We start from the raw sequence: 27,851 nt of genomic DNA on the forward strand, positions 1-27,851 counted from the left end.
AAAACCTGTTACAAATATTTTCCCTCTATACTTGCTTGTCTTCTGATTTTAGCTATATTGGTTTTATTTTTGCAAAAGATTTTTGATTTTATGTCATCAAAATTGTCTATTTTACATTTTGTTACTCTCTACCTCTTGTTTGGTACTGAACTCTTCCCCTATCTTTGGTTCTGACAAATAATTTCTTCCTTGTGCTTCTATTTAGTTTATAAGGTCATCCTTGGTCTGCAGTATGACATGCTGATTTACACCCAGTTTCTGCCAAACTGATTTTCAGTTTTCTTAACATTTTTTGTTCGAGTGAGTTTCTGCTGGGCAGAATCTTTGGTTTGATCAAACATTAGACTACTGTGCTCATTTACTTCTTTATATTGTACACCCAATCTGTTCCACATATCAACATATTTCTTAACTACTATTGAGCTGTCTTGATCATTATTATTTTGTAGTACAGAGTGAGATTTGGTTCTATACACATTTTTTCCCATTAATTCCTTTGAGATTCTTTATCTTTTTTCTTCCAAATGAATTCTGTAATTTTTTTTTCTATCTTGATAAAATAATTTTTTTGAACTTTGATTGGTATAACACTGATTGATTAGTAAACTGATTTAGGTAAAATTGCTATTTAACTATATTGGCTTAGTCCCACAAGCAATTAATATTTCTCTAATTATTTAGATCTATCTATTTCTATAGTGTTTTGTAATTGTTGATATAGTTCCTGTGTGTGATTTGGCAGGTAGATTTCCAAATATTTTATATTTTCTGTAGTTTTTTAAAAATGGAATTATTTGTACTTTGGTAATATACAGAAATGCTGATGATTTATGTGGAGTTACTTTATATACTACTACTTTGCTGAAGTTGATGGCCAGGGTTCTGAAGAATCAGACATGACTGAATAACAAAAGCAATCTCTTTGTTCATTCATTTATTCATTTCCTTTTTTATCCATCTATCTATTGTGATAAGTTTTACCTCAAAGGCTATCCTAGTTTTGTATCTCCATCATCTATAACTGAACTTGGAACATAGCATAACAAATACATTGATAGTCTTGTGGACAAATCAAAATTTTTGTCATTTAACCTATGTAAAAGCCAGTTTTGTAAACATAAACATTATCTCATCAGTGTTAGTTGCTGACCCAGAGATCAATAATCAATCTTGAGTCCTTAATTCATTATTGAATTTCTAATCGATATTCAAAATCAATAGAATGCATTCTAAATCCAACCAATTCACATAAAAATAAGAGCACTGAGAATCATAATTTCTAATGGGTGTGTGTATATACATAGGAAGTAGTTGTCAGAGGTGTTAAGTGGCATGGAAAGGAGTTGGGTTAGTTATGTAAGAAACTGAAAAAGTCGCATCCTATTAGGATTATATGATTATTATAAATTGCGATTAGCTCTTGGCAAGGGACTGTACTAGGGACTATCAAGCAGGGACTTGGATAAGGACATACTGTTTATATATTATGTAATATTTAGCGTTATTTCTCTCTGCCACACTAAAGCTTAAACTGTTCGGAGAGTTATTTTCTTATGAAAGAGGAAGCTTTAATTCATATGATTAAACAATCTTCCGTCCCTAAAACAGAGAGATGTTTCTTAATTTTCTTACACCCTTCTTGATCCATTCCTAAAAAACTTCAAAATGGCTCTAAGCCCCAAATAGAGCCGCGTTCATTGATCCAATTGGCTGAGCTACCCTAACAGAGAGCCCCCGAGCCATTCTGTGGCGTCACTGCCGCCGGAAAGAGATGATTCCTGAAACATCCTGCCTCTTCCTCTGCATCATTGACGTGGCAACATGTCAGCCCCCACAAACCAAGGCCACCATGGAGGACTCCGTTTTGGCTTAATACATTAATATACGGCAGCAACGCTTCGCTTTGAGAATACAGTCTTTTTACTTGTATTTTCTCCTTTTAATTTTTACTCTCGACCTGGACACAGGATAACTCAGATCGTCCGAGGTGATTTGAATTGAGCAAACCGGTAGACACCATGTTGTACGGAAAACTAGAGTACAGTTAAGGGGGAATGGGAGGAGTCGGAAATCGATGTTGTTTGGGGGCGGAGCTAGAAGGCGTGAGGAGAGGTCGGGTTGCTAAGCAATGATGCATTTCCTCTTTTGCTCTCTCGGCTAGTGTGTGGTTGGACGGGTTTGTCGGGGGCGGGGGAGGGGGGAGGGAGAAAGGGAAGGCAGAAAGAGGTTGGTTGCCACTGGAAAGCCCCGGACACAGGAAGGTAAACTGAGGCGTGGAAGAGGCTGTGCTGGGGAGGAATTGTTCATTTGGTTGAGTGTTTGAGTAGAGGAGTTTTGGGGCTATGGCTGTGTGAGGTTCTAGGGAGGAATGCGGGGTAGGGCACTGAGATGAGAATAGTGGGGAAGAATAGGGAATTAAGGGCAGGAGCCCATGGGGGCAGATCTGTTGGAACGACCCTCAGGGCTTGGGTTTGGAGAACCTAAAGTGGGATATAAAGAATAGCGCAAAAACTGAGAGTGGAGAGAAGAAGGAGGCTGTTAATGGTTGAGAAGAGAGAGACTAAAGAATAGCAGAGTTGGAAGGGCCCCAATCTCATCTATATCAACAATTCATTACCTTACTGGGAATCCATGTACAAACTGCACAACTAAAGCCACCTAGTATTAGCTTTGAAGACTTTTAGTGAGTGGGACCCCCATCCCTTTTTTGAATAACCCTCATTTTTAGGAAGTTTATCTCTAACTTTGTCCTCTTCTCTGCGACTTCCACCATTGCTCCTAGTTATGCCCTTTGGTGCCATACAGAACAGGTCCAATCCTATTCTAACATATGACTGTCTTTCAAATACTTGAAGACAGTTATCATGTCTTTTTTTTTTTCTCCAGGCTATACGTACCTCACTTCATTCAACTTATCCTCATATGGAATGGTCTCAAAGCCTTTTACCATCCTCTATCAGGAGGTTGATCAAGGTTCATAAGGAAGAAGAAGGCTGGTAAAGGTCGAGGAGAAGATGAGAGAGGAGGAAGGAGGCTGGTAAAAGGATGAGAAAGCCAGGAGATAGGAAGGGGGTGGGAAAAGGGAGAAGGTGAGAACTTCTTCTCTTCCCCTTTACCTCCATTCCCTCCAGGCATCGGGGAAAAGAATGAAGTAGGGTTTGGAGATAAGAAGAGGTTGATAAAATGATAAAGTAGGTTGGAGAGATGGAGGATGATATGCTCCATTTGAATAGGAAAGACATAGAAAAGTATAGAAGGAGCAGCAGTATGTTCTGGTTTGGGGGAAATGGGGTAAGAAAAGAACTTTGGACAAGTGTAGGGAAGGAGAAAATTAGTAGCATAGGGAGCTCAGAAAAAAGGATAGGCAGATGAAGAAGTCAGGCCTTCAGGAATGAGGACCCTGTAAGGTTAGTATTTTTTGAAAAGAGATGGAAGGCTACCATTTGATGGATTTGTTTGAGGTGAGCAACCATTTTTTTGTAAGAGATGATTAGAGAAGAAGGGGAATGGAATAGAAAATTAGGGGTGGGGGGTGGTATGGATTGATGACCATAGAAGTAAACGGATAAATTAAAAGAATATTGTGAGAGAGTTGAGGGATGAGATTGGGAATGAATTGGCATTTGAGGAGAGGACTCATTGTTGAGGGCTCTGAATTTTAGAATAATATCTCTTTTGATCTTTGCAGTCTCCTTTCAGAAATCTTCACAGACCAAGCCAGGTTTCTGCCTTCACTCAGGCTGGATTTTACCACTCCAGCTGCTACTTCATCCTGGAGGCACCCTGCCTCTTCTCTACCCGAATGGTGCTACTTTCTGCTGACCCAGGATCCAGACCTCCTTTGTCCCTTACCTCAGAGCTGGTGTTCCAGGTCTCTCCTAGTGGAAGAACCCACACCAGGAAACAAAGACTTTCCCCTAGACAATATTTCTCTAAACTAAGAAACCTGTTTATTAGTTTGAATTTGACCCTCCAACTATTGTTTCACCCTCTTTGAGGACTCAGGAGCTTTTGCCCTTGTACCTCCTTTATCCTTTGAGGAGAAATTTCTCCCTAGGATAGCTTTAGGTCTGGCCCCTGGTGTCAACATGCTAGTCTGTTTTTATGAATAGGACCTTGCCTATTTCCTGATTGGCATGGCTGAGCCAAGACAGGTTCCAGGTGGTCGTGAGACTCCACAAGGGGAGCTTCGGCCAGATGTTGTTGAAGATGAGGCCTCTGTGAGTCCAGGTCCAGAGGAAATGGGAGGAGGAAGAAGCAGCAGTAGCAGTGAGACAAAGTTATCTCCTAGAGAGGAGGAAGAACTAGATCCTAGAATACAGGTGAGAAAATGAAAATTCTTGAACAGAGGGATTCAGCTAATTTTGTTGTTGCTTCAGAAGGAAAACTAGAATAAATGGGTAAAAGTTATGGGGAGACAGATTATAACTTGATATTATTAGGCTGGCTAGGGGAGGAAATAGGAGCACTGGACTTGGCATCAAAAGAACTATGACTTCACTGCTTACTTAAGTGACCTTGTATATGCTTACTTAAGTGACCTTCATATTATAAGGGCCTCAGTTTCCTCAATCTGAAAATGAAAGAGTTGGACTACTTTATAATTATCTAATATACAAGATCTCTTGTAACCCTTTAACATTGATTCTGTTAGTATATTGCCTGTCTCCTGTCACTGGAAGTGTCAAAGCAGAGGGTGACATTTCTTAGAGATCTTATAGAAGTGATTTTTAATGTTTAGGTTGTTGGATTGTGTGACCTCCAAGAAACATTCTTATGTGAGGAACTTTAGATGAAATTTTTTATTCTCAACAATCCTGTCTCCCAGAGGTGTGCTAGAGCCAGCTTAAACTGGCTCTCAAGAGCGAATAGTTCACATTTTTAGTGTAAACATTTGCACCTCAAGTGGCATTTTTATTTTGTTGATTATCTAGACATAAGAAATTGATGGAGAAAATGTTAATAATGTAGGTTAAATTTAAGAATGTTATATATACCTTTTTCCCCATAGAGCTGTTTAATGAACATTTACCCTGCACACTGCTACATTCTTCCCTTGCCCTCTTCTAACAGTGTTTCTTAGGGCTTATTAAAAATTCTGCTTAGCATTAAAGAAGTATACTTCATGAAATAGTGTGAACAGTTGGAAATGAATATAATATGAACTGAATTCCTATTAGAATGGAATCAATTGAATCAAGGAGACATTTTTGAAGTAGGTGGAGAGGGGAGGACTTTATAGTGTTTTTATTGTCCATGTTGATCTCTTGGTTAAACTGTATTGTTGTGGCCCTGGTTATTATGTAGATGAAGCCTCTGGGAAGCCACTTAATTTCTAGTTCTTGAGCTTTTAACTAGAAGCATTTGAGAACCCTCTGCATTCATATTTCTATACTGATGCCATGATGGGCAAAGAAATAGAAGACTAGGTCACTGTCCTCAAAATGGTTCCCTTCATTTTAAAAAATAAATTGTTATAGGTACCTCCTTTTTTTAGTATCATCAGAATTTTTAAAAGTAGCTTCCTTCTCTCACATCTCAGAGAGCCATCCTGCATAACAAATAATATTTTTTTAAGGAGAAAAAAGGAGGAAGAAGGAAAAAACCCAGCAGAATTAGTCAATATGTTTTAAAAAGTCTGAGAATATAAGCAATGTACCATACCTGTTGATTTCCCACCTCTGCATCATAGTAGATTGAGGGTATCTCAATAGTAATAGCAACAACAATGATAATAATAACTCACGTTTATATAGTGCTGTAAGGTTTACAAAGCATTAAAAAAATACTATTTCATTTTGTCCTCACAACATTCCTGGGAAGGAAGTGCTATTATTCCCATTTTTACCAGTGAGGAAGCTAAGGAAGAGAGAGGCTAAATGATTTCCTCAGCATCACACAGGTGGTAACTGTCTGAGATTGGAATTTAATTTAGATCTTCTGGACCACAGAACTTGTCAGTAGTCATAGTTTGTTGGGGGTACAACATGCCCCCAAGCCTTTAGGACTCCCAAGACTGGCCTTTTATCTAATATGCTAGTGTATTTCTTAAGAGTAGGAGCTAAAATAAACAAAAATTATGGCTTCTATCTTTTCTTTGAGAAACTTTCCCCGGTGAAGGAAGAAATAAGACTTTAATGTATGACTTTTTAAACTAAGCAACAGTGCAAGGACTTTGTAAACCAGTGTTAAATTACCTAGTACCAACTGTAGGATTTCAGGGAAAGTAAGGGTCAGTTGTATAGGGAAGGTTTTGTAAGATTTGATTTGAGATGAGCCTTGAGTTTGCTGTGGAAATCTGCTACTCACCAAATTCATAGTAATTCTTCTTTCATTTACCTTAGTACTTTGATCTGAGGCAGTCCAGATTTTTTGATATCCTTATAGGTTATTATTGGAATAAAGTTCAGGTTTGTGGATAGAGATCAATGACATGGACTCAGTTACTGATACCCAAGTATCAGTAACTGATTCTGATTTTGTTGTTGAATGTATATTTTATTCCCTTTAAATGTCCCCTGCAAATACTTTTCTTGGACCTATCTGTGACCCTTTACCTTCATCCCACTCTGGAATGCCCTTCCTATTCTCTGACTCTTTCTAAATCTCAGTCAAGATTTCCTTCTCTAGAATGTTATGTTCTGTCATTTTGTGATAGGGTTTTCTTGGCAAAGATAAAGAAAGTGGTTTGTCATTTTCCTTCTCTAGGTCATTTTACAGATGAGGAAACTGAGCCAGTAAAGTAACTTGCCCTGGGTCACATAGCTAGTAAATGCCTAAGGCCAGATTTGAATTCAGGAAGATGAGTCTTCCTGACTTCAGGCCTAACTCTGTATCCACTGTGCCACCATGCCTTTCCTAATTTCCTGATCATTGCTTTACTTTGATTCTTATTAGGATTTTAATATTCTTTTTCTCTCTCTCCTTCTTATTGCTCTGTTGCTTTAAATTTGTTTATGAATCTTTCCCCATATTATTTTGTTTTCCTGTCTCCTACTAGACTTGGAGAGATTATTTATGTCTGATTTTCTTCTCTACCTCAATCAGAGTTCAATACAAATTTTACATGTAGGAAATAATATGTATGCTATTGAATAAAGGTCTCCTTTAGAGCCAAACACAGGTGCTGTTTGGGATAATTTATTCTATTTACCTTTTTCTGTTGGTAGAGGGAAATGAGTGACCTGAGCCTTTAGGAATTCAGACTATTGTCCTAGCATCCTGGGAATTTGTTTGACCTGCTTTGAGGAGGTCAGCCTACTTAGTTGACTCATTGACAGATGAATTGAGCTGACTCACATAGCATTCTTTATGCATTCCATTTCAGCTGAGCATTTTCAGAGTTCTCTGCTTGAACAGCTAAAGTGGCATGTATTACCAACAACAAAAAATAGTGGCCACCACAAATGGAGAAACAAGACAAGTCAGCAGATTTCCTGACCCCACTTTATCTTTGATTTGCCCTTCATCCTGGTCTGTCTATCATCCCATTACTTTGAAGACTTAGCTAGAAATTTGTGACTCAAAAAAGGTATGCTGGCCTCCCTGCTTATCTGTTGTCATTATCAAAAAGCTTTTATTAAGTATCCAGTTGCATGTTTACCTTTTTAGAGCGTAAGTGCTGCCTTTTATATAGGGAAGCAGCATAGTACAGTGAAGAGAGCCCTGGATTTGTAAACAGACGACCTGAATTTGGATTCTGCTTCTGTTTATTACCTATGTGATTTTGGACAAGTCACTTAATCTCTCTCTGGACTTCAGTTCCTCATCTAAAAATGAAGGAGTTGAAGGAGTTGAAGGCTTCTAAGATCCCTTCCAGCTCTGAATATACAATCCTATGATCCTGGGCTCTGTTTTCTCCTCAATCTTCCCCTCTCTTCTTCCAATCCTTCATTTCTTCTTTGGTGCCTGTGGGCTTAATTTTCATTAAAGATGACTCCCAGACCTATATTTCTTGTCTTAGTCTCTCTCTTGAATTTCCATCCTGTATCACCAGCTGCCCTTTGGCCATTTTGAATTAGGTTTCTGATAGGCATATCAAATACAAAACAGAACTTTATCTTTCCCCACAAAACCCAATCTTCTGAATATCCCTATCCTCTTGAGGGCAGCCCCAGTCCGAGTTTCACAACCTAGTAGGCCATGATTCCTTATTCTTCCTTATTCCAAATATCTAGTTAGTTGGTATACCTTGCTGATTACTCCTTTATAATATCTCTTTTATCCATACCCTTCTCTACAGTATTTCTTGCATGCTTGTACTTCTCTCCACTTATGTAGCCACCACCTAGTTCAAAACTTCTTCCCTTTTAACTAGAACTATTGCAGTAGTCTTCTAATTGGTCTCCCTGCCTCATATCTGTCCCCTTTCTAATCTGTCATCCATACAAATGCCTAAACAATATTCCAAAAGAATGGATCTGATCATATCATTCCTTCTTTATAAATTCTGTTGACTTTCTAAAATCAAATACATTTTAAGCTCATTACAAACTGGCCTCAGCCTCCCTTACCAGAATTATTTTATGTTATTTTTCTTCAGGCACGTGATGGCCCAACCAAAATGACCTTTTTGCTGTTCCTTACAGTATTCCCTGTCTTATCCCTGTGCCTTTGCATTTGCTAGTCTCCCTGGTAGAAATTTATTCTCTAACTCCATCTCTGAAAATCCACAGTGCTTTCAAAGCTCAGCTCAGGTGCTACCTCTTCCATGAGACCTTTCCTGACCTCTTCCAACTGGTAGTATCCACCCTTCCCCGGATACTTCATATTTGCTTTTATATTGCATATATTTGGTATTTTAATGTGTGCCTATTATCTTTCTTTACAGTATAAGATTCTTGAATTCAAATACAGTTTTATTTTTAATCTTTGTATCACCAGTAAATAGTGCTTTTCACATAGAGGTTTGTGTTGATTGATCTTTCAATATTATGGTCTTGGCCCACCTAAAGACGGTATTTTACTTGTTCTTTTTTTTCCCAAATATTTATTTATTTTACTTCCTTAACCAATAGAACCCTCTCCTTTAATAAATTAAATATATTTAAGCAAAACAACCCATTGGTCATATTTGAAAAAGCATGCCTTAGTTGGACCATAGAGATCACCACCTCTCTGTCAAAACGTTGTAGTCATCTTTAAAAATAATTAAACCTGGACACCAAAGAAAAATGAGGGATAGAAGAAGGAAGGAGAAGAATGCCTAGATGGACAGAGGACATAGGAGCATATATTTAGAACTGGAAGGAACAAGCTAAGTTGGACTCCCTCATTTTATAGAAAAGGAACTGAGGCCTAGAGAGAAGATGTAATTTGCTCAATATCACATCAATTCCAGGTTTCTCTGAATTCTTCATATTTATTTTTTATGCCATATTCTATTATATTCATGCCCATTCTCCAAACAATGGGCACCCCCATTCTTTCCAGTTCTTTGCTACTACAAAAAATTGTGTATGAAAGAGAAAGGCGACTTTTCCCCTCTGTCTTTGACTTTCTTGTGGTGTATGTGCCTAATAGTAGTATTACTGGACAAAGGAGTATGTATACTGTTGAGACATTTTTAGGGTAATTCTAAATTGTATTTCAAAAGGACTAATTCATAGTTTTATCAACAGCACATTAGTGTACTTATCTTCTCAAAGCTCCTCCAACATTTATCACTAATCTTTTGTTACTTTTGCCAGTCTGATGAATTGAAGGTGAAACCTCAGAGTTGGGTTTAGTTTTCAATTTTGAGTTGTTCATCCATTTGGGATGAGGTGCTATCTATCATCAGTTCTCAGTGGAAAACAGAAACTAATTGGTAAACATTTATAAAATGACTGTGGAATCATACTTATCTATGACCTAGGCTTTAATGTTAAAAAAAATTGGGAGGGTGGATATATTTTGTTTTTACATCACTATAATTTCTGAACATACCCCTTTCCATTGAACTAATCCTTTTAACAAAGAATAAAAAAAGAAAGGGAAAACAAAAGTTCAGCAAAACTGAGCAACACTTTACCAGAATTTGATAATATATGTATTTCTCCATACCCTACATTTCTGTAAAGTAGGAGAGATTTTTATTTTCTTCTTTCTTTTTTGCTTGATCTTGATTTAGAGAAAGACTCATATTCTTGAGTTCAAAATCTGGCCTCTGACACTTACTAGCTCTCTGACTGTTAGTAAATCATGTTACCTTGTTTGTCTTAGTATCCTCTTCTGTCAAATGAATAGAGAAGGAAATGGGAAACCACTCCAATATCTTTTCCAAGAAAATCTCACATGGGGTTACAACAAGTTGGACATGACTGAAAAAGACTAAACAACAATAGCAACAACAATAACAACTTGGTCTTCATAATTACTCAGCATTCATTTTCACTTTTATGCTATGGTTATTGTTCCATTTATTTAAAAAATGTATATTTTTTTAAATCCTTATCTTCCATCTTAGTCGATTCACTGTGTATTGGTTCTAAGGCAGAAAAATTGTAAAGGCTAGGCAATGGGAGTTAAGTGACTTGCCCAGGGTCACACAGCTAGGAAGCATCTGAGGCTACTTTTGAAACCAGGATCTCCTGCCTCTGGGCTTGGCTTTCAATCCACTGAGCCACCCAGCTGCCCCTGCTTCTATTTATATTGTTGTCATTGTATATATTTTCTAATCCTGCTTACTTTATTCTGCATTAATTATCTAAACCTCATGTATCATTCATTTCTTTATATTCATCTTTTCTTATGGCAAAATAGTATTTTGTTGTATTTAGTGTAATATAATTCTTTTAGCCATTCCCAAGCCATGGACATCTACTTCATTGCTAGTTTTTTTCTGTTGCATAAAGGACAGCTCCAAATATTCTTATATGTGGACCTTTCTATCTTTATCCTCCTTGAAGTATATGCCTGGTGTAGGCTCTCTGGTTCAAAGAGTATAGACATTTTAATCTTAACATAATTCTTAATTCCTTTCTAGATGATTAGACTAATTCATAATTCTACTGATATTGTGATTTAGTGTGTCTGATCTTTTTACATCCCCTCCAACATTGATTATTCCCAGGCTGCTATGTGGCCACAGTGGATAGAACATTGGGCCTAGAGTCATGAAGACCTGAATTCAAGTTTGACCTCTAAAACTTATTAACTTTGTGACCCTGGGCAAGTCATTCCTTTATTTGTCTCAGTTTCTTCATCTAAAATGGTGATGATGATAATAGCACCTATCTCCCAATTTGTTGTGAGATTCAAATGAGATAATATTGTCAAGTTCTTAGTATTGTGCCTGGCACATAGTAAGTAGTATATAGATGTTAGCTATTATTGCTATTATTTTTATTATTTTGTCATCTTTTGCCAGTTCACTGAATGTGAGGTAAAACCTTTATTAATTAATACATATTAAATCACCTAGCTCAGGATAACACAGCTTAATAAGCACATGGCTTGACTTGGTTTGCTGCATTTGACTATAATTTTCTTTGTGATGTGGTGGTATGTCGGGGTAGTTGAAACTGGGTTAGAACTATTAGTTAAGACCTTCCCTTTGTCATAGAGACATTTTTCCCATTGCCCATTCCTAGACATGTATAAATCTTATCTTTCTGCTTCTTCTCTTGCTTATAGGCCAAATGAGTCTCCTTTCCATCTTGGGTGTGTGTGTGTGTGTGTGTGTGTGTGTGTAAAACACTCAGTCTCTGGAGGGATGGGGCATGGCATATGGTCTCTAAAGATTCTAAAAAGTTTGCCATCACTGCCTTAGACCATAGAATTAATTGCCATTCCCATTGTTAAAGACTCTTGATGGATATAACCCTTTTTACCCTTTAAAAAATGCAAAGGAGGCTCTTAACTTTTCTAGATGGGATTTATGCCTTTTTAAGGGTTTGTATGACTAATTTCTCTTCCTTCATCTCCCCTTGGACAGGAGGAGCTAGAGCACCTGAACCAGGCCAGTGAAGAAATCAACCAAGTAGAGTTACAACTGGATGTGAGTGTCCTTCACCTTCCACTTGGGGCACCAAAATGGGAACAAGTTTGAATATCACTGTTACCTTTAGTCCCAGGAATCTGAGATATGCCTTGTGCAGGGAGCAGCATGGAATAGTGGAAAGAGTATCGACTTTGGAATCAGAGTACTAGGTGTGAATCCTGGCTTTGCCACTTTAAACCTATGTAAAGTTGGAGAAGTTATTTCACTTCTCTGGGCCTCAATCGTAAAATGAGTGTGTTATATTAAATGAATTTAGAATCCTTTTCAGCAATAAATCTTTGATCTTCTAATAATTGCCTTTTGGGGTATCTCTTCTCCTTCCCCCTTGTTTCCTTTTTTTCCTAAATTTATATTAGGGAGTAGAGAAAGGAAAGGAAGAATAGCAACTTTTTTGCTCACTTTAGCTTTACTTTCTCGGGAAGAAACAAAGACAGCAATAATCATGTTTTTGTTTCAAACTACTTCTTGGATCCCTGGGACCCTGGCTACAATTTCAGCTTGAGACCATGGTGTTTTGTGGGAAGTGGGAAAGGAAAATCTCTAGGATGGAGACTTTTACAACAATGAGAGGACTCTTCAGGATTCTTGACTTCTCATATCTTGTCAACAGGAGGCCCGGACCACATATCGGAGAATCTTGCAGGAGTCAGCTCGAAAGCTCAATACACAGGGCTCTCACTTGGGAAGCTGCATTGATAAGGCCCGGCCATATTATGAGGCACGGAGGCTGGCCAAGGAGGTATAGGAATTGGGCACTCACATCCCCTGAAAGCACATATTCTCTTCTACTGAGCAGAGAGGGCTGACTCATGTGTAGGCATATTGCACCTCCACATGTGCAAGTTTAGTACCTTTTCTTAGTTGTTTTGCATGATATGGTAGAAAGCCAGCTGGTCTAGAAGTTAGGCAGCTTGGGCTCTCTAATTTTGGCTTGTACTGGCTAACGATATAGTCTTGAACAAATCATTTCCCTTCTCTTGGCCTCAATTTTTGATCTGTAAAATGACTTGTTTGGAATAGATATTTTTTAGGGTCTCTTCTAAGCTCTGTTCATATTTACCTTTTGTATAGCATTTTAAGGTTTGAAAAGGACTTTTTTTTTATGACACTGAGGTTGATAGTGTAGGTACTATTCTCGTTTTACAGATGAGGAAACTAGGGCTCTGAAAGGTAAATGATGTCTTTATGTTCACATAGCTAGACAGTGTTTGAGGTAAGATTTGAAACCAAATCCGAGCCCTAGTCTGGTGCTTTATCTACTACATTGTACCATTTCTTTTGCATCTGTCTCTGCTTCCTTTACCTCTTCCTCTATTTTCTATCTTTCTACAAAAATGTGTCTCCAATTAGGGTTTTCATAACATTGTTTGAGAGAAAAAAGAGGACAGTAAGATTGACTTCTCATTTTTTCTGACTGTCTCTCTATTGGATATGGGATTGTCATATTCTTGGGCAGACACGGAGGTGGGGAATCTATTATAGCTACCTTTCTCATAACTGGTTCTCCCTAAACCAGAATTTTCTTGGTTAGGGGAAGTCTGGGCCCCTCCTGTGATTGCTCCCCACCCTCCCTCCAGGCTCAGCAAGAAACACAGAAGGCAGCCCTGCGCTACGAACGAGCAGTGAGCATGCACAATGCTGCTCGAGAAATGGTGTTTGTGGCAGAACAAGGTGTCATGGCTGACAAGAACCGGCTTGATCCCACATGGCAGGAGATGCTTAATCATGCCACCTGCAAGGTGAGGGGGTAGCCGGCAGCATCAATCCTTCCCTTCCTTTATTTCTCATATTTTATCATTTAAGTTATATCTAATTTCCCTCCTAAAATTCTGTTCCCTAATATTTCACCACTCCCACCCTCTTTTCCCCACAATTGTCTTTTACTCTTTCTTGACTTCTCAAGTTTTCCCTCTGTGTTTCAGCCAAGAAAAGCTCTTCACTAATCCTTTATCCTCTTCTGCTAGGCTTTTCTTCTAATTTATTCTGAATGTAAACTCTTATGCCAAAGGGGAATGCCCCCTAATTGGCTTTTTGTCAATGCGACTATCAATCATTTTTGTTTTCTTTTTTTTTTATTTCCCTCTTATCCCCAAATTGCTGTAATTCCTTCTAGGTAAAGTACAATATTTTATACACCTCTAGTAAGAGAATCTTTAGAAGTATAAGCTGGTTATGTGAAATGATTCACTGGGGAGACTAGACATGTTAATCTCCCAAAGACCTCAATTGGAAAGGTTTCAACATGCTCGTCTCCCAATAGAATAACAGTGGGGATTGTTGGAAGAGAATTTCTCTCTCCATTATGTCGCTTTGTTTAATGTCATTTCTTAGTAACCTGGAGGTCAAAGACCACTGAGTAAACTCAGGTATAGATAAGTCCTCAGAGAAAGGAAGTTAAAGAACCAAGGAACCAATGAAACAGGAAACTGATTCCACAGGCATTGCCCCCCACCCCCATCCCCTGGGCGGCCCAAACAAATTAAGAAACTATGGTTGGTTCCTTAGATGTGACGTGTGAGAGCTAGTGGGTGGAGAAAACAGCTTATAAGGGGAGACCTATGGAGGTCTTCTGGTTGGATTGTGGAGAGCTGAGGAACCCTTGTTGGAGGTTAACTTCAATCCATCATGGCATCCAATAGATTAGTAAGCCAAGTAACTCTCTAACCTTTCTCCTATCTTTCCCTCTCTTTACTACTACCACTACTTTGATTGAATAAAGTTATAAAGCTATTAGCAGCCTCATAATTTTATTATTACAGCTTCTTTATTCATTGCTGTCTTAATTAGGTTGTTTTTTTTTTTGACCAGCCACATCCTTGAGGACTAATCTCACACAGTTCATCTCTCCATTATATTTACATCACTTGAGCTGTTGTGCAACTATAATTATTTAAGTCTGTTATTCATTTCTTATTTATATTCTTGTCAGCAGCTTTAATGTTCTCTGAATCTATAAGTATTTGAACATATTTTATGTACAATAACAATAATTCATGTTACATAGTGCTTTAAGGCTTGCAAAGTGTTTTACATTACATTATCATAGTTGATCTTCATAACAACCCTATGAGGTAGGTATTATTATTATGATTCCAGTTTTACAGATGAGGAAACAGAAGCTCAGGTTAAATGACTTACTTAGGATTATCATATCAAGTAAATTCCTGAGTCAGGAATCAAACTTTGCGATTTGTGACTTCAGTGCTATATCCATTCTACCATACTGTCTCTTATTGAGTTTATAATAATAATAATAATAATAATAACTGACATTTGTGTATCAAGTTTTGCAAAACACTTCATGTATTATCTCATTCAGTCCTTATAACACAACCCTGTAAAAATAGGTGATATCAGTATTATTATCCCCATTTTACGGAGAGGACATTTAGGCTTAGAGAAGTTAAGTGACATAATCATATAGCAAATAAATACTATAGGTAGGTAGCCAGGTGTCACAGAATTGAATATCAAACCTAGAGTCAAAAAGACATGTGTTCTAATCCTTCTGCAGAAACTTTCTATCTTTGTGACCCTGAGCAAGTCATTTAATTTCTCTTTACCTCAGTTTCTCATCTGCAAAATGGGGATAATAATAGCATCCAGACTTAAACTTAGCACAGTGCCTTGCACATAGTAAATATATGTAAATGTCAGCTATGGATAAGATGTACGGCCATGAAAATTTTCTTTACCATCCTCACCATGAATAATGACTAAAAACAAATGTCTTGCTGCTGATGTATCATTAGAATGGTCTAATGCAGTTGTTTTATCAGACTCCTTTCAAGTAGTATGTAGTATAAAAAGAGACTGAGATGTACCACATGTATTTAGCTATTGGTTCACATGCTCCAGAACTTAAGACAAATCAATTATCTAGACAAATTGGACTGGAATAAAATCTGCCTTGACTTTTATTAGGCTTATTACCTTCCTCTTTATCTTCATAAAAAGAGCCTTTACAGTCAATGAAGTGTTTAGTACAGAGTGATAGTTGTCCCAGATCTTTGATCTATTTAGCTCCTGGATGTCACATTGGGGAGAGGCCAAAGGAAGAAAGTCTTTGGAAGTGATTCCATCCAGTTGTCTGTCTCTCATGCTTTGTATTTTCTGTCCCATGGGACCCAGGTGAATGAGGCAGAGGAAGAACGTCTTCGGGGAGAACGGGAGCACCAACGGGTGACCAGGCTATGCCAACAGGCTGAGGCCCGGGTACAGGCCTTACAAAAGACTCTTCGGCGAGTCATTGGCAAGAGCCGTCCATATTTTGAGCTTAAGGCCCAGTTTAACCAAATTTTAGAGGTAAGTTGCTTTGGCAGACAGGCATCAGTGAGACTGGGAGGCAATTGGATAAGGGAAACCTGGGATAAATCTGAAAAGAAAATAGTATATGAGGATAAAGGGAAAGGAAAAGAGAAAGGCAGAGTTTGAGGTATGAGCAGCAATTTTGCTATTCAGAAATACCCAAATAGAGTAGGGATTTGGATGTTTGATCCTGGGTGACTATATGAATGATAGACTTAAATTTAGTGGCCATCTACCCAATACTGTGCCAAGGAAGATCTGTGTAGTTCAGGAGACTTTAGAGAAGGTTGAGAAGTGAGAAGGGAAAGGACAAAAGAGAAAGGGAAAATGTGAAGAGATGAAAAATCAGAGAAGATAAAGGTAGAGCCTAGAGAAATATTAGGAAGGAGATAACACAGGAGAATGGAATTAGATAAGGACAAAGAAGAAAGAACAGAAAGAGCAAAGAAGGCAAAGAGAAGAATTGTGGGTGTAAGTAATTAAGGAGAAAGTAGTATGTGAAGAGAAGAATGGGGATTGAGTAGGGGAGGTGAAGAATGGAAAGTAATTGTTGAGAAAGAGGATGATGTTTGAGGTAGATAATGGGATAGCGATGCAGATACTTAAAAATTGAAGAATTCCTTGAGGTTAGTAGAGGAAGAAAATACTGAGGTAAAAGGAAGAAAAAGTATATATATTAGAAACTGATAGGAAAAAGGAGAGGAAATAAGAAAAAGTATTGTGAGAAGGAATCCAGGTGAGGAATAAGGCAAAATAACAGGGAAGATGACTGTAAAATGAGGCTAAAGGAAAATTAGCAAGATCTTTAGAGGGTCTAATTTGTGGGTCATTTCATATTTCTGTTTTTGCTTCATTTAGGAACACAAGGCCAAGGTGACTGGACTGGAACAACAAGTATCTCAGGCCAAGACCCGCTACTCCGTTGCCCTGAGAAATCTTGAGCAGATCAGCGAGCAAATCCATGCCCGCCGCAGGGGTTTGCCTCAGGCCCCAGTTCACAGGCGGTCTTCTCCTGTGGGGGCTGAGGCTGGGCCTGAGAGCGGGGATAGTGGAGACACCAGGGTTGAGGGGGCAGAGGGTGGGTATCTGGAGGAAAGTGGGACCCTTGAACCTGGCCCTGCCCCAGATACCTTGAGCCTCCTGAGCCTTCGCACTGTTGCCTCAGACCTACAGAAATGTGATTCAGTGGAACACTTGAGGGGCCTCACAGACCATGCCAGCTTGGATGGCCAGGAGCTAAGCCCTGAGGGTGGGGGAGATCGAGGGAGTGGGAGTCGAGGTCGTCACCAACGAAGCATCAGCTTGTAGCCCTCACTTTCCCAAAGAGCTGAGAGTGTCTTTTCTTTTTGTCCCTGATCCTTTTCTCACTCAGGGGGTTCTTACAGACTCTGTTGGTGTCCCTTTTCCTTTTGAGTGCTCCTCTATTTTGAAAAGCCTCTATCACCTCTGTCTCTGATGTTCTCTTCTTTTTCTCTCCTCACTGTTTCATGCACTTCTCTTTCACTATTGTAGGTCTCACTTCTGCCTTATTCTGAGAGGCTCCTCTCACCCCTCTCTTTCCTCACCTGGGCTCTTCTATCCATCATTCTCTGTCTCCTCCCTGAATTTGTTTCTGTTTCACCTGAATTTGTCTGTCTCTCATCCCTCTCTTCTTCCCCTCAGGGAATTCAGTCCAGAAGGAACAGGAAGCTGACCAGGGGAGTGATACTGTCCATGGAGGCTCCAAGTTGCTTTTCTTATTCTTGCTACATCCCAACCCCCTATAGACACATTTTCCACAATCATCTTTCCCCTCTTTAAGGTTCTAATCTTTTACTAAGACCCCCAATGCTGCTGCACCCTACTGGGGATTCTTATGTTTTTGCCCTATCCCAAACTGCCTAGATTGTAACCCTACAATATAAGAAGTTCATTTACTCAAGATGCCTTTCCCCTAATTTTCTCTCAGTTTTTTACTGACTCAAAAAAAACTAAAAAAAAAAACCAAAAAATCCTCAAAACTCAAAAAAGCAGTCAAGTCTTAATAGGGTGATGGTAAAGAAATCTGAGATTTTCTCCCTCCTTCATGGTCCCCCAATCAGCAATGAAAGTCTAGGTTTCCTGCCAGTGGTCTATGTAAACAGAGCTCCTGCTCCCAATAGATACCCTTTGGTGTTTCTCCATCTAACTTCTGATTCTTTTAAGATTGACATGGTTCTAAATTGAGAGATCAATTTGAGAGGGCCTGGAGTGAACTTTAAAATAAATAACCTTCTTCCATGCTCTTGTTGGTAGTGATTCACCATGTTTTATCTATCAAGTGGAAAATGACTAGTTCTCTTCCCCAGCCGCTCAATATAGTGAGTCAAGGATAGAATTATAAACTACTGTTCCTCATTTTTACCATCTCTCTTACATCATGGGTAGGAGAATTTGGGAACTGTTGGGCCTAGACCCAATCCCCCCTGTTCACTCTTACCTTCATCCAATATAAATTTCTATATCCCTCTCAAAGTTTCTTGACTTGGCTGCTATGTGTTCCCTTCCCACCCCCCACCCTCACCTATAGCCCCCATCTATAGAAGATGGAGAATAAGATGTGCCAGTGAGAGCCCCTCAATTCTTTAATTATAGCTCCAAGGAAATTAGAGCCTAGAGAGGTCTGTTATACCTAGAGTATACAATGATCCTCACACATCCTGAGGGTGTGTGTTAAGGGGATGTTATTTTCCTTTTTGACTATCTAGAAGACATGGAAAGTGGTTCCTTTTGACAGGGGCTGTAGAAAAATCCATTTGTCTTTGTTCTTACCTCATCTGTGTTTCATAGGTACTCTTCTACTCCTGCCTACCCCTAATACACTCATCTCTGCACATATGTTTTTTTGGAGAACAAAGGTTTACATTTTAAACTCCTATCCCAAGTGTTGTTTCCCCAGAGCAGGGCAAAATGGTCATAATGAAAACCATTGTGTTTGAGGTGACTGTTGGGTAGAAGTGGAAGGAGGATGGGGGAGTATATATGAGAATGGAGGGGCAGACTGATAGGACTTTATTTAAATAAAAAATGAACTGGAATTTCTTCCTGTCTATTGTCTGTGTACAAAGGGAAATGGTGAATAGCAATGAGAAAGATTATAAAATTTGAAAGTCTCCAACTGATTTCACTTGACTGGGTTTATGTAACCTTTGATTTTGGGATAGCATTGGTATCGAAGTACCTGCTAGAATTTAATTTTGTAAACTTTGAAATAACTCATAAATATAAGTTAATCTTAATCTCTAAGATTCTAGCACCCTTTTATGGCCTATAGGATATTTCTGTCTAAGAAATGTGGCCTGTCAATATACAAACTTAGCACATCTGAAAAGTTTCTTACCTTCCAAATTTGCTTTTCCTTTCTATCAGTAGTACTTGTTTGCCATGATTAAAACTTTGTGGTTTTTTGACCCTCCTTCACTTTTCATTTCTAGAAATTAATTCTTGGCAACTAAATAACATGTTGTCTCCTCATTTGACCTTCTGTTCTATTACCACTGACATTGTCCTTATTGCAACCCATCTCCTAAAAGTTCTTTCCGTTGCTAACCAGCCCTCCAAACCAACTCTTGCATAGATGTTAGGATGTTTTATTTATAGAACAGTTCATATCTCCCTTTTACCCACCAAAGCTTTCCACAATCTTTTTAGCTGTACCTTGTACTATATGTATAGGGGCTGGACCTTTGATTACAAAAGTATGACTTATGGACCATGGACCATGGAACGAAACTCCACAGTTTATATAGTCTTTTTTTTTTTTTTAAACCCTTGTACTTCAGTGTATTGTCTCATAGGTGGAAGAGTGGTAAGGGTGGGCAATGGAGGTCAAGTGACTTGCCCAGGGTCACACAGCTGGGAAGTGGCTGAGGCTGGGTTTGAACCTAGGACCTCCTGTCTCTAGGCCTGACTCTCACTCCACTGAGCTACCCCTAGTTTATATAGTCTTAAGAGAGTCGCATGAGAGGTTAAATGTTCAGTCATATAGAAAGTATAGGCAAGTCAGGACTTGTACCCTGGTTATTCTGGCCTCAAAGCAGCCTTTCTCACCAACTATGCCATAATGTACTACTACCTATTTGCTATTGGAGTATTCCCCAAACTTTCCCATCTCTCTGCATTTGTACATATTGTTTATTATGCCTGGAATGCCCACATTCCCTTCCTTTTCGGTTAAATTTCTATTCATCCTTTAAACCCTAATTGAAAGAATATCTTTGGGGAAGAGTTCTCTGATTCTTCTGGACCCTTTTCCGTTCTGGTCTCAGCATTTTATTCTCACTTCCTGTATGTAATTCATTGGACTTATAAAATAATTTTTAAAATTTCCATTGAAAAATACAGGAATTCAAATACATGAACAAGAGAAAAAAAATGATCATGTAAAGAAAAGCGAAGGAGGGAAGCTCAGTGGGTTGAGAGCCAGGCCTAGAGAGAGGAGGTCCTAGGTTCAAATTTGACCTCAGACACTTCTTAGCTCTGTGACCCTGGGCAAGTCACTTAACCGTCATTGCCTAACCCTTGCTGCTCTTTTGTCTTAGAACCAACACACAGTATTGATTCTAAGAAGGAAGGTAAGGGTTTTAAAAAAGAAAAGCCAAGGAAAGATTGTAAATGGTTATGTGTTCTTCTTTACTGTTTTGTGAACTCAGTCCCAAAAGATGTGAATTTGACTTTAACACAGTAGTACCCACATTGTCCTTGTTTTCCTAATCTCACCTTTTCTTTGCCACATGAATTTGTTGTTATTGCTGTCTCTAACTACATAGCTGCCATTTGTCTATTTATCTATATCCATAGCTATCCATCTATTTTAGTTTCTGCTTCCCTTGCATCACTTCATATGCCTTTTTAAAATTCATTTTTACGGGTATACTTTAATAAATAAACTAACATTTGATTAGCTATTTCCCATTTGATAGTTGTGGAGAGTTTTTTGCTGTAACAGAGTGCTTCTAGAGTATATATTTGTACCAATAGTTCTTCTTTCCCCTGTCAATAATCACTTGGAAGATAGACAAAAGTTGTGTATATTTTTGAAACTTATTGGATATTTACTTATTGTTATCCAAAAATATTGGCTCTTTTCCTAATTCTTGTAGCAGTTCAATATCAGGTGCAGCATGCATTGTCAGCATTGAACTTTGCCCTTTTTCATCTTCCCGGTTTGATGATGGTGAGATCAAGATTACTTTATTAACTTAAATATGCTTTTATTGATGCCTTGGGTCTTCACATTAGTTATTTCTGGTAACCTCTTTTTCCCCAATGAATTGATCTTTTCTTTAAAAAAAAAAGTGATTCATAAGTGAAATTCATTACATTGTCCTTACTTGGTCTCTTGTTTTTGCCAATGGTTTTTCAGTTAACTCAGCATTTAGTGTCCTTTTAGTGATCTTTTCATTTATGTTATATAGCCCTTGAGTTCATGGTTCTTTTGCTTCTATTTCACTGTAAGCAGTACTGCAAATCATCCTGTGTTTCTCAGAATTCCTCATGCTTGTAATTTTTACTGCACAGTAATATAATATAAAATATATGAATATACAACATAGTTTTTTTAGCCACTCCCCAGTTGATAGGGTATTTTCTTTGTTTCTAATTTTTTACTACTACAAATAATGCTTCTCTGAATATTTTTGGTACATATTGGACCATTGTTTCTGTCTTACATACTTGGGATATGTGGTCATGGGATTGCTGGGATAGAAGGTAAGGATGAAATTATAATTTATTTTTGCATAAGTGAAACATCCACAATGGTTGAACCAATTGATATCACCACAAATAATGTATTTGAGTGCCTCTTTCCTCACAGCTCTTTCAACATTGACTGTTCCCATCTTTGCCAATTTATAGAATATAGTGAATCCACAGAGTTATTTTAATGCTTGTTTCCCTTACTGTTAAGGGGAAAGGGGAAAGCATTTATATGGTGCCTACTGTGTGCTAAGTGCTTTATAAATATATCATTTGATCCTAAACAATCCTGGGAGGTTGATGCTATTATTATCCCCATTTTACAATTGAGAAAACAACTGTTTAAATGACTTGTCCAGGGTCACATAGCTAACAAATCTCTGATCTCACATTTGAATTCAGTTCTTCCTGGCCCAGCATTCTATTAATTTCACCACCTAGCTGCCTCATAATAATAGCTTTTAGAAATTTAATAAGTGATATTGGCTAACATAACTTTTTAGAGTTTACAGTATGTTTTACATATATTATCTTTTTTGAGCCTCACAAATGACCCTGTGAGATAGGTGTCATTATTATCACCATTTTACAAATGAGGAAATAGGCAAAGAAAAATTATGTGATTTGCTCAGGATTACATGGCTAGTGCTGACATAAGATTTGAATTCAGGATTTGAGGTGTGTTTTCAAACAATTACTTAGTTTGTATCTGCTAGTATTCATTTAACATCCTATAGAGACTACCCTTCCAGAAAACTCCAGTTTTCTGGCATTTTGAGTCCCATAGAAAAAGTCATCTTGCCTAGTCACAGAGCCTCATCTGGCTTTTAGCTTGCAGCATGTTTCATAATTTCTTATGGTATAATAGCATTCACTACATTAAATTCCTGTACTTTGATGCATCGTGTGACTCTTTGATTTAAGTACTCTCTCCAGTGAAGCAGCACTACCTAACTAGGCCTTCTCTGCCACTTCCCCTTCCCCCCTTCCGTCTGTAAATCCTACATAGGGGGTGGTTTGCTAAATATTTTGATATACTAATAATGGAAAATTCATTGTGTCATGGAGATGACTTGTCAAAGGCCAGGACAGCAAAAAGTTTTGAATTTGGTCCTAGCCACTGACAAATCTGCCTTCTATGTATCAGTCTAGTGAAGTACAGGGACATTTATCTCCAGGAAGCTGCTTTGGGTATGGCAATGAAGCAAACAAAATTGTCTCTAAGGCCTGTGTAATCTCTTCTGCTTCAGTAGGGGCAGAGAATGCCAAACAGTTTTAAGCCTGAGTACAAACATAATTTAGCTGCTTAAATGTAAGATTTATATTCAGTAAATATTGAGTAGACGGTGTTCTAGTGGCTTATTCTAACCCCTACTGGTCTGCTGATCCATCTCATAAAGATAAAACACTACATACAATATATGAATTACTAAACAAAAGACCTTGGTGAGTATCAGCCTTTTTAATGTACCTCTATAGGTTGCCTTAGAATCAGGAAACTGGTTTGGAAGAGTTAAAAGTTATTGGAAATTTAGGTCATGGACAAGCAATGGCACCTTTGTTCTTTTTGCCATCGGCAGATTTTGTATTCTCTGAGCCATGAAGTCCCTTATCTAAACACCAGAAGAATTATATAGACGATGGCCATTTGTTTGGGGAAAGAAGCCTTGGAATATTTTGGAATTGAGTAAAATGGGTGAAACGTCATTGATACAATGGCTCTTTTCCTATATGTAAGGGATAAGATTGGAAACTATTTTTGACCTGTTTCCTCTCAGAAACAAAGTACAATGAACACTTTTCAGAAGGTTCTGATGTATCTTGTATTTCCAGCCTGTTAGTATTAAATCAAAAAACCCACCCTAATTCTTCATAAATCTCTCCTGGATGCATATATTTTGTGTAAGAACTATCATTTCTTTGGGGTGTTCATTGGATTACTACAAAACCATCTAAAGACTGGTGCTGATGAAATTTAATCACTTCACCCTCTGATTCCTGACAGTCGGCCTTCAAATGAATTCTGACATGCCATAATTAACATACCATAATTTATTCAACTTCCCCAATCAATGAGCATTTACTTTGGTTCTAGAATTTTTACATTTAAAATAGTATTGGTAGGAATATTTTATACATGTATTTTTCCAATCAATATTATTCTTAGAATACATGTTCAGTAATAGAATTTTTGTATTAGAGAACATGAAAGTTTTGGAAACATTTCACCATTAATATATTAATATATTTTTTTCTGTATTTTGCCAACATTGAGTTATAAATTATCTTACTATCCTGATCATTGATGGGTTTAAAGTCAAGACCTTTAAAATTTTTCATTTTTTCCATTTATGATTTTAATAAGTGGTTATTTTTTTCTTTTATTAGTTGCCTGTTTCTATCCTTTGACCCTTTATTTCTTGGAGAACAGCTATGATCCTTGTAAATTTTTGCCAATTCCTTATGGATTTTAGATGTCAGACATTTATAAAAAATGTTCAATGTGATGATTTTACCATGAATTCAATCTCTTGATTTTTGGAGGTATTACTTTTAGTTATGGATATGTTCTAATATAATCAAATTAATCTATTTTTTTAAAAGTAATGGCTGGCCAAGAATGTTTCTCTTTTCCACAGATGTAAAAGTTACAATTTTTATACATAACCTTATGTAATTTTTGATCATATGATTTTATATTTTTATATTGTTGCTCTAGTTGAAATTTACTGTGGTTCCATGAGATGTCAAGGAAATTAGAGCAAGGCCCCTCAGCATGCTGAGTAGGCCCCCTATGGCAATCTTATGGGAGGACATGGAGAAGAGTCATACCAGATGGGCAAGTATGGATGGGTTATATTCTGAATTTATATAGGCAGTAACCACATCGGTGAGATTTTAAACCCATTGGCATAATGCTAGATGTTGGTGTATTCCTTTTTTCTCCCACCAAGTACTGATTTTTTTTTCAGAAAGATGCTTTGGGAATTACTTCACCAGACATTTATATTGTTGGAATTGTTGACTACTTGACTATCTTGTGCATGATTCTAAATCTTGCTTACCTAATCTATTCCACTGGACTTTCTTTTAACATCTATTACCTGGTAGTTTTAATGATTACTGCTTTGAGACCTAGTAGTACAAGACTCCCCTCCTATCTACTTTTTTCATTATTTCCCTTGATCTTTTTTCTTCAGAATGTACTCTTATCCAGTTCTATTAAGTATTTCATTATTATCTTGGTCAGCATATTGTTAAATCTTGTAGTAGGTAAATAATAACGCTGGGGTTGAAGGGTTGAAGAGGGATAACTGCTTCAATTTAATAGTATTGTTTGTTATTCTTATCATATTAGCATGTATCAATAAGTGCTTATACAGATTCTATCTTGAATATTTAGTTTTTCCTTTATTTCTGAAAATATTATTTTATAGTTATACAAGTTTGAGTTTGTCTTAATTAACTCCTAGATATTTGTTACATTTTGTTATGTTTTAAAGTGCAGATGATTTTGAAGGTGAGACTTTATATTCTGATATTTTTATGTGCTTTCATTTTAAAGATGATAACAAACAAAAGCAAAACCCCTGAGGTCCAGAGAATTTAAAGGGATTTGTCCACGGTCACAAAATAAGTTAGTGTCACAATAGAGACTAGAACCCAAGCTTTCTGACTCCAAATCCAGTGTTCTAGAGGGAATAAATTAATGAAGATTCCTTACAGGACTTTTTTTTGGAGAGATTACAGGAATCTGTACTTCATATCAAAGAAGACTTACTTACATACTACTCTATTCTTAGCAGTTGGATGAGATTCAATCTTGGGGAACTTCTGCCTGGTAACTGATATGGCCTATGTTCATATTCACCTAGAAGAACCTCTCTTTGGGAATATTTGAATTTGCCCCATTTTCTAGGATATTCTGTTGTTCTACAAGCAACAAGGACTAAAATTAAACATTTGAACATAGAACATATTTATTAAAAATCATAAAAAAAACAAATGGGGCTTATTTCTGAGTCTTGGTAACAGACTCAACTTCAAATTTGATTTAATTCAACAAATATTAAATGCTGTTTGTGTTAAACACTATGCTAGGCTCTAGAGGCAAGAAAAGACATAATTCCTGCCCTTACAGAACTTAATGTCTAATAAAGATAACAGTCCTATTGTTAGAGCTATTTAAGTAATACTCCTGCAGAAATAATTATGCTACACAATAATATATCATTAGTGCACTGCAACAGTAAGATTCAATTTTACAGAGAAAATAGAGGGTTGGACTTGGACTCAGGAAGAAATGGTCAAGTCCTGCTTCTGATACATTCTTCCCATGACAACTCAAATTTTTTTATTATGAAATTAATCAACAAATACAAATATACAGACAAAATATTGCATATGGAATTAAACTTATTAGTTTAAACGAAGTTAAATTCAATTGATCAAAGTAAAACATTATTTCGGTGTCCCCTTCTGAACTTTTGTTCTGAGAATTTTTAAATGATTTATTGACTTTTTTTCCCATCTCTGTAATTTCCCAATACTGCTCCCCAAGTCCCTCATTTGCCTCCTGCCCCGTCCCCATCCCAGGCCTCTCTATATACAAGTATTGTCAATCAAACATTACTAAAACATTGACTTTGTCTGAAGATATATTTACTTCTAGGTCCATCTCCTTTACCAAGAAATGAGGAGGTATGTTTCATCAATCTTCTGAAATCACATTGGTCACTGCATTGGTGGGAGTTTTGTCTATGAATTATAAATTCCTGATTTGTTTGGGTAGAAGGAATTTACATGCAGGAAATTTCCCATACTGATGAAATGAAAATTTTATTTAGATCTAGATGAAAATAAGTTAAAAAAAATGCAACAGGTTAAACAAAAAATATAACTGTGAAATTCCAAGAACAAAAGTCACACTAACAAAGTAGTGAGGACCAGGAAAAATTTAGTGGAAGAGAAGGAATTTGTAGTTCATAGAATTTGTGATTATAGTAGACTTTAGAGATAATCTCTAGTCCAATCCCTTTATTTTTATTTTTTATTTCCCTTTTTTTTTAAACCCTTACCTTCCATCTTAGAATTAATATCGGAATTTGGTTCTAAGGCAGAAGAGTGGAAAGGGGTAGGCGATGGGGATTAAATGACTTGCCCAGGGTCACCCAGCTGGGAAATGTCTGAGGCCAGATTTGAACCTAGGACCTCTTTTCTCTAGACCTAGCTCTCAATCCACTGAGCTGCCCAGCTGCCCCCCAATCCCTTTATTTTACAGATGAGAAAACGGGTTTAGAGAAGTGATTTGGTAAAGGTAACACCAGAAGTAGTTTAGTCACATCAAAGAGTTGAGCTTTAAATGAAGGCTAAGAATTCAGTAAGGACATCCCAGGCAAGATAACAGTTTGGGCAAAGGCACAGAAAATATGGACCATATTTGGGAATAGTGATTTGACTGGAATATGGAATGATTCAGCAAACAAATATTTGGTAATGAGTTAAGTGAACACAGACACTTGTTATGCAATTTTTCTTAAAAGACCTACAATTTAAATTTCTAAATGTTTGATTCAAATAGAGAGGTCAGAAACAATAAAAATCATAGAATCTTGTCTGTGGGAAAATTTGGGGAAAAAAATAACCCATAGAAGACAATCCCAACTACATATTCAAATAACTGATAATTATAATTTTAATAATGATCATAAAGTGCTTGAAACTCAAATCATCCATTTGTGGGAGATAAGCGATGGCAAAAAAGAGGAGTTCCATTCAGGTAATGTACAACAGAGACTCTGTACCCTGAGACCACTATGGAATCTATGAAAGTGTAGTAGGA

At 37.4% G+C, this 27,851-nt stretch overlaps 1 protein-coding gene across 2 annotated transcripts; it reads left to right on the forward strand.

Moving 5' to 3' along the window:
- Positions 1–2,173: 2,173 nt before the first annotated feature.
- SH3BP5L (SH3 binding domain protein 5 like) lies at positions 2,174–19,347 on the forward strand. Of its 2 annotated transcripts, XM_044672974.1 has the most exons (8): positions 2,174–2,261; positions 2,887–3,461; positions 3,689–4,322; positions 11,918–11,980; positions 12,594–12,722; positions 13,561–13,722; positions 16,115–16,288; positions 17,150–19,347. In XM_044672974.1, the coding sequence occupies exons 3-8, from the start codon at positions 4,137–4,139 to the stop codon at positions 17,597–17,599; spliced, it is 1,164 nt and encodes a 387-aa protein (XP_044528909.1). In that variant the 5' UTR covers positions 2,174–2,261; positions 2,887–3,461; positions 3,689–4,136; the 3' UTR covers positions 17,600–19,347. The 2 variants fall into 2 exon arrangements, with proteins under 2 accessions (XP_044528909.1, XP_044528910.1); XM_044672975.1 differs by lacking the exons at positions 2,174–2,261; positions 2,887–3,461; positions 3,689–4,322 and adding an exon at positions 7,510–7,531.
- The last annotated feature ends 8,504 nt before the right edge of the window (positions 19,348–27,851 follow it).

Source organism: Gracilinanus agilis, chromosome 4 (assembly GCF_016433145.1).
Source record: "Gracilinanus agilis isolate LMUSP501 chromosome 4, AgileGrace, whole genome shotgun sequence".
Taxonomy (NCBI): Eukaryota; Metazoa; Chordata; class Mammalia; order Didelphimorphia; family Didelphidae; genus Gracilinanus; species Gracilinanus agilis.

Coding starts and splice junctions, on each gene's coding strand:
- SH3BP5L (XM_044672974.1), top strand. CDS start 4,137: ATGGCTGAGCCAAGACAGGTTCCAGGTGGTCGTGAGACTCCACAAGGG. Junction 4,323..11,917: donor AACTAGATCCTAGAATACAG/GTGAGAAAATGA, acceptor CCCCTTGGACAG/GAGGAGCTAGAGCACCTGAA. Junction 16,289..17,149: donor AGTTTAACCAAATTTTAGAG/GTAAGTTGCTTT, acceptor TGCTTCATTTAG/GAACACAAGGCCAAGGTGAC.